The sequence below is a fragment of the Protobothrops mucrosquamatus genome, unplaced genomic scaffold, assembly GCF_001527695.2.
Source record: "Protobothrops mucrosquamatus isolate PMUCROS unplaced genomic scaffold, P.Mucros_1.0 scaffold_279, whole genome shotgun sequence".
Taxonomy (NCBI): Eukaryota; Metazoa; Chordata; class Lepidosauria; order Squamata; family Viperidae; genus Protobothrops; species Protobothrops mucrosquamatus.
This window is the reverse complement of record NW_015386355.1, coordinates 49109-56818: the sequence shown is the minus strand read 5'-3', so window position 1 is coordinate 56818 and position 7710 is coordinate 49109. Positions and strand designations below refer to the sequence as shown.

Sequence of the window (7710 nt, the reverse complement as noted above, 5' to 3'; positions counted from 1 at the left end):
CATTTCAATAAATAGTATCATCTTTTTTTAAAAAAAAAAAGCTGTGGAACTATTGAGGGAAGACAACATGTTTAAGGAGCAAAAAAACTGGTCGGGTGTGTTGCTTACAAAGGATGAGTTCATACCCAGTGGGAAAAGCAGAGCACATCTTCCGTGCTTCTGTCTCGCTTTTACGTGCCAAGTAATTTTAGAGCATGTAGCGTCTCTCCCTCTCCCTCCCTCCTTTTTTTCTCTCTCTCTCTCTTAACAGAAAGTAGTTATTAGGGAAAATATTCCAGCATGATTCAGTGGCCTAATCCTGCAAGCTAGGCATTGTACAATACACAATTCTGGGTGATCATATAATAAGAAGTGCCGCAAATAAACTTCTTTCCACAGAAAAGTACCTAGGTGTGTGGGGTGGGGTGGGGGAAGGGAAGCATTTAACTATCAGGAGTCTGCAAAGAAATTAGCAGAAAGCTTTCCACCACTGTTATTTCTAGAACCTTATGTCTTGGGTCTTTTAGTCTTAATAAGAAAAAGAAAATAAAGAGATCCCAGCTTTGCTCCTAGCAACCATCTGGGCTACCAACTACCCACCCCCTCTTCTCCCCTTCCCCCTCTTGAATTCTCTGTTCTCACTCATGGCAAGAGAGGAATCAAGTAGCTCTAGACATTGAGGGTGGTGATCACAAAGAACAACAATCCACCGATTAAAGCAAATGGAGCACCATCATTTACTTCACTAGGAAGGAATACAAGCAGTGATTCTAAACCCCGTTTATTATCTCCCAAGTAGTATTGTTAAGAGCCTGTGGGATATGATTACAGTTACTGATGTAACTATTCTTTAAACAGTTTGATGAATGTTAGAGTATGCACAAGAAATAGTGAACATAAACTCATCATGCATTGTAGAGGACAGACTCCTAAGTGCACCGCCCAACTTCAGTTTGCAATACTTTCCAATGATTCAATTTCCAAGTCTGTCTTTCTTTTGTTTGTGTTTATGTGTGTGTGAGAGAAGATATGTGTATAATAAATACTGCACATAAATATTTAAAAAAATCTGTTCTCATCCTTATGGGTGGTATGTGTCTTCCTCAATCTCGAGTCTTCTACCAGAGATCTGGGAGTTTTTGTGTAGGATCTTAGCTGTTCCTAGCATAGCACCTTCTGGACTCCGATATGGTTCCTGGGATCTGTTGGAGCCACTCTCCTAGCTTAGACATCACAGCCCCGCGTGCTCTTACCACACTGGGACCACTTTGGTCTATAAACATACATACATAGGTGTGCGTGTGTGTGTGTGTATGTATGTATGTGTGTGTGTGTATGTATATGTATATGTGTATGTATGTATGTATGTATGTATGTACGTATGTATGTATGTATGTATGAAAAGGGGTACCTATTTGGAATATATCTATATCTATATATCTTTTGTTTATGTATACACACACACACATATATGTATGTATGTATGTATGTATGTATGTATGCATGCATGTATGTAAAGCACTATGAAGCAGTATATAAGTCTAAGTGTTATTGCTATTGCTATATAAAATTGTGGATAGATATGGATCTCATCTCTCCACTAGGAAGCTCTTCCTCCAGATAGTTTGTACTGAGAGCTATTACAGAGACAATTGCCTTTAAACTGAACAGGACAATATATAGGATTATTAAGTCCAAGATTGGATTATTAATCATTTTACTATATGGGGGATCTCATTGTTGTTGTTTTTTAAAAAATGTGATTTTAGCATATTAAGAGTCATTTAGGAAGCAGGAAATCTTGTAGTTGTGTATTATAATTATAATCTTGTGGAAGAAAATTGAATGTGAGTTTTGGAATATAGTATTTTACATTTTTCCATTAACCTGGAAAAGAACTCCAATTTTACAACAGATTTTTGGGGTGGAATCTTCTGGGTTTAACAGGAAAATGCCTTCCTTTTTAAAATGCCTCTTCAGAATGGATAATTGCTCAAATGAAATCTCTTTAACAAAGTTCATAATACTTTTCAAGGAATCATTTAACTCCTTTCACTTTCCACCTGAAGTGTGTGAGTCTAGTGGATTTTATGCCTCTTGAAAGTTAGTTAAGACTGATAGATGCCAGTTGTGGACAGGCTGAGTTTCTGAGGAATGCTGGGTTCAGCCTTTTGAAGAGGGAAAAGAGAGAGTAATGATTCCAAAGGAGACATATTTTTAACTTTCTATAAATCAAGATTGCGGTGATAGGAAGAATCTAAGCTGGAAGCTGGAAGGAAAGCTCTCTCTTCTCCCCCCCCCCCTCTTCACCCCAGTGAAAATACAGCGCCTTTTTTTGTGCGCTGAAGTGCGCCAGCTTTTTCAGACAGGAGGAATGCGGAGTGTCAAGGGGTCAGGATCAATCCGGTGTGACTTGACGAGGCAGGAAGGTGGAGAGGAATGCGAGGAATGTCGCTGTTTGTGTGGGACTCCATTCAGCCGATTGGCGCGTCCCGGACGCCTCAAGAGTATAAAAGCAGCCCGCTGCCTGCTCGAGACTCAGACCAACCATTGCTCTCCTTCTAAAAGCAGAGAGAAAAGGGAGAGAAAGCGGCACTTTCCCCCCAAAGCCGAGCCGATCGAAGGAAAACCTGCCCTCTCGCCGGCCAGCGAGATTTAAAACCAAAAAGGACCTCAATCTGACAAAGAGATCCGCCCGGCTCCCAAACCAGCCAGCAACTTCTGCCGATCTCCCTGTGCCGAAAAGTTGCGAGGAAAAGGAGGATGGCAACCCGCACCTTCGCCTGGGTTTTCCTCGCCGCTCTACTTAGCTGGGTAAGTGGTCTTTTTTCGGAGACAGGTAGTCGGTCTGTCTGTCCTGTCTCTCCTATTTCCTTACTCACCGGGCCCACCTGCTGGAGCGTTGTTTGACCCACCGTCTCGACCTCCCTCTGTCTCCCCAGGAAGCGGCCGGCCAAGAGTGCAGCGCCAAGTGCCAGTGCTCCTCCGCGCCCCCCAAGTGCCCGCCCGGGGTAAGCCTGGTCCTGGATGGCTGCGGGTGCTGCCGCGTCTGCGCCAAGCAGCTAGGCGACCTTTGCACCGAGCAGGATCCCTGCGATCCTCACAAAGGGCTCTTCTGCGACTTCGGCTCCCCGACCAACCGCAAGATCGGCGTATGCACGGGTGAGTAGTGGCCTTTTGGTCTGCTGCCCTGCCTTTTTCTTTTGGGACGGGAGCGATGGGAATAGAGTGGGAAAAGCCGAAAGGGGTGACTTTTTCTAGGTGCTCGATCGCATCCGTTTTAAGATGAGTGGACTTCAACTCCCAGAATTCTCTAGTAGGGGAAGCCTGCCTGTCTTAAAAGTTGCTGAAATCGACAAACCCTGTTCTAGGGCTATGCAAAGCCACGCTATTCTGAGAGCTTTCCTTTTATGGTTTAAGTATATTTCGTTTTTAAAAGTGAGCCTGATTGGACAGTTTTCTCCCAAAGGCTTCTAGGAATATGTAGGACTACAACTCCCAGAATTCTAGTTATGCTTTCTGGGAATCAGAGAGAGAGAGATCTGGTGGCATCCATTATTAGATCAGGGTTCTCCAACCTTGGCAACTTGAAGACTTGTGGACTTCAACTCCCAGAATTCCTAAGCCAGCAAGAGAAATTCTGGGAGTTGAAGTCCACAAGTCTTATGGGGGGGGGGGGGTCTCCAACCTTGGTAACTTTGAGAATAGTAGAAGTACTGTATAAAAAAAGTTGGAATAGAACATCTTGCCATAGTTTAGGAGGTTTCATTCAGCAGGGAAAGTTTTACCCAAAATTTTACACTTCTAACACTTGCCTGTTATTAAAGGCAGAAGAGCTGAACATAAAGAAAACTGGAAGTCAGTTCTGTGTAGCCCTTCTCTTGTATAGTTCTAGAGTCCTGATATTAACCCGGCACTGAGTATTTATGAGTGAATCCTGTTTTCTATTTGCAGCAAAGGATGGCGCTCCATGTATATTTGGAGGCATGGTGTATCGGAGTGGCGAGTCCTTCCAGAGTAGCTGCAAGTACCAGTGCACTTGCCTGGATGGAGCTGTAGGCTGTGTGCCTCTCTGCAGCATGGATGTTCGTCTGCCCAGTCCTGACTGCCCATACCCACGCAGAGTGAAACTCCCAGGAAAATGCTGCGAGGAATGGGTGTGTGATGAGCCCAAGGACAAAGAACGCACTGCAGTTGGACCTGCTCTTGCTGGTGAGCCTACTTTCCATCATATTTCTTTGGAGCGTTGCTGTGCTAATTTGAACTGCATGGACCCACTTTTGTCAGTCTGTTGTCGTAATCACACTTGCTCGGTTTGATCCTTAATGCTCCGATATAAGCTTAGTGTTTCCCTATGTTTTTCAGCTTACAGACTAGAAGATACCTATGGACCTGACCCATCACTGATGCGTGCAAACTGTTTGGTCCAGACCACTGAATGGAGTGCCTGCTCAAAAACTTGTGGAATGGGAATCTCGACCAGAGTCACCAATGACAATGCCCACTGCAGATTGGAGAAGCAAAGCAGACTTTGCATGGTGAGGCCATGCGAAGCAGATCTTGAGGAGAGTATCAAGGTAAATAATTGTCCATTTCTGCTGCTTACTTCTGTAAAAATGTTTCATATAAAAAATTGTTTAGCAAGTAAGTCTGCAAAAGTTGCTTTTCCTCAGAGTGCTGAATTCCTCTTCTTTCTGCTCACCTGTTCCCTACATCATAGCCCATATTGGGTTGAAAAACTGGGTTTTCTATGAATAGTAATAAAACTTCCAAGGAAACCAGGCATGAACAGTCTTCTAAAAGTCCAATGAGGAAAATTGGACTTATAAATAAAGGATACAAACAAGGCAAATTTAAGTATCTTTAGAGTGTGGGGAAAATATGAATTTGTTTGACCATAAGACATATATAAGACTGGCAAAAAATATATCCTGTAGATTGGATGCTCAGTTTAACCAAACATAGAACCCATTGATAACCTATACTAAAGATAAAGATAATAGTTTCCCCTGTCCAGTCGTGTCTAACTCTAGGGGACTTCAACTATGGCTGGAGCAGGACAGACAACTAATGTGTTTCAAGAATTTCAGGCTGTATTTTCCGTAACTTCTTGGCCATTAGCCTGTGCTTATTGGAATTGATGAAGTCCAAAACATCTGGAGGTCCCCTAATTGATCTGTAATCTAGGATTTACCCTAAAAAGTTAAGAAATTGGGAAAAAATGTGAATGTTGGAAATATTGCATATGCTGGTGATCTGAATGGGAGCCTTGTTTATCCGATGTATCAATATAAGATTTATTTATTTTTTTCAACAGAAAGGTAAAAAATGCATCCGTACACCCAAGATCTCTAAGCCTATCCAGTTTGAGCTGTCTGGCTGTACCAGTGTAAAGACCTACCGAGCCAAATTTTGTGGTGTCTGCACTGATGGGCGTTGTTGCACCCCCCACAGAACAGCCACTCTCCCTGTGGAATTCAAATGTCCTGATGGTGAAGTCATCAAGAAGAGCATGATGTTTATCAAGACTTGTGCCTGCCACTATAACTGTCCTGGAGACAATGATATCTTTGAATCAGTCTACTACCGGAAGATGTATGGAGACATGGCATAAAACCCCATGAGAGATTTTTGAACTTGGCCCTCAACTTGAACTGATAATGGCATCTCATTTTGTTAAACATGATTCTATAGCACAAGTGATTTAAATGTCTGAAGTTTAAAACAAAAATAACAAAATTGTTCCATCTGACCATAAGGTCAAATTACCTACTGACCCCAAACGTTGGTTTGAAGGAAGAATAATAATATGAATATAATGTTGATAATGATGATGAAGAATAGTGAGAGATGATACATAATTCATATCTCAGAATATATTGAGGAGAAGGATGAATAGAAATTAATTAAGGGACATAGGCAGTCTTGAGAAACATTTTCAAAATGTGGTGGCATGTGTCCTCTTTAACTGTGCAATCAAAAAAAACACTCCTTAGCAAAGTTATTGGCACTGGTTTTTGTGACAGTAACAGCTGGTGCTAAGTAATTATGTTATTTGAAAATGGCAATAATTCTGCCTTTGAAATTCTGATTCAGAGGATTTGTTCCAAAAGAATCTGAATTAGACTGGACAGCTTGTGGCAATCATTTGCTTGTCACGGGCAACTTTTTTTTTAAAAAAAAATGATAGTTTAATAGTGTAAATACTGTATGTGTTTATATGTGTGTGTTTATGTGTGTTTGTATGTGTGTATATGTATATATATATATTGTACAGTTATCTAACTTAATTTAAAGTTGTGTTGCCTTTTTTGTTAATGCTTTGATACATCAGTGTTAGCCTCTCTTTTTTTATGATTCAAAGCTTGTCTGATCTACTGCATTCATTCAGCTCATAAAATAGAGTCTGTAATGGTAGTTTTGTTGAATTAGTAGGGGGAAAATCAACTGAACTGGTGCTTTGATGAAGAAGATATACCAGTGTCCTATCCAACCATTTCATCAAACAAATGACAAAGGGAGAAAAGTACATTTCTCTCTGTCTGAATTAGTATTCCTTGAAACAAAATGAGTGCTCTCAAATTTTTCCACCTGGAAACAGTTTGTTACTTATTGAGAAATGTGACCAAAAGTTACATGTTTGCACCTTTTTAGAAGAAAAAAAAATAAAGTATTTTATTTTTTATATAAACTGGATTGTGCTGATTTTGATTTTGTTGAGTCTAACAGTTTTGGGATACGGTGTATGTTTACACATCACTACTTCTCAGCTGGAGCTCCAGTGAGATATTTCTGTATGCTGGAATGACTGAGTCATCCGAGCAGGAGAATGTTTTGATAGAATGGCTCCCCATACAAGCTTGCAATCAGAACACGGCATGGTCCCATACTAAAAATAAGCATCACTTCACCAACATGCCTGTGGAAAGGGATAAGGAAACGGTAGCCTCACAGATGCTTTTCCAATACAACACTCAGCATATGCAGTTCCTCAGTTGTAGGAGTTGTAGTTCACAACTTGCAAATCTAATCGAATAGAAAGTTAAGTTGCTTTTCTGTCCGATTCCCTAAAAAAAAAAAAATCATTCTGAAACTTGTCTGGGTGACAAAATTCATGCACTCCATCTCCATAAAATATTTCTTAATTTCCATGGATGGAGTCAACTTCTCACCTAGTGATGAGTTTGTGCTTTAGAATACAAATGCAGATGCACAGTAGAGGTATTTCAACTTTCTCTATTAGGGTTGCCAGGTGTCCACTATTTGAGTGGACAGTCCACTATTTTCACATTATGTTCACTATTTTTTTTCACAAAATAGTGGACATTTTTTTTATTCAAAAGCTTTATGATGAAATGGTACGTAATCTAAAGCTGTACAGTCTACTTTTTTTACTACTTAACACCCCCCCCCCCGCTTGTCCGCTATTTTTTGGAAGCAGACCTGGCAACCCTATTCTCTATTTTCGAACAGTAGTAAACAATTCTTATGCACTAGTTATCACCTTCATCTGGGATTCCTTACAGATGTTACTTTAATTGAAGCCAATTTAAATGGCAATTTCACTTTGCCCAAGTGTAACCTTTCTGCATTTAGTAGAGCTTATTTCCAAATAGCCATGAATAAACTGTACTGCTTCTCATATTTACTTTGCTAGAACTAACATTGGCCTAGTCGAAGTTGATTAAATTGCAATTCTTTGCGGACAGATTTTGTGCAATATTTTCCTCT

At 40.7% G+C, this 7710-nt stretch overlaps 1 protein-coding gene across 1 annotated transcript; it reads left to right on the top strand.

The window, feature by feature from the left end:
- Positions 1 to 2557: 2557 nt before the first annotated feature.
- Positions 2558 to 6913, top strand: CCN2 (cellular communication network factor 2). The gene is made up of 5 exons (XM_015831760.1): positions 2558 to 2793; positions 2922 to 3141; positions 3934 to 4191; positions 4345 to 4556; positions 5297 to 6913. The coding sequence occupies exons 1-5, from the start codon at positions 2743 to 2745 to the stop codon at positions 5591 to 5593; spliced, it is 1038 nt and encodes a 345-aa protein (XP_015687246.1). The 5' UTR covers positions 2558 to 2742; the 3' UTR covers positions 5594 to 6913.
- Positions 6914 to 7710: the final 797 nt, after the last annotated feature.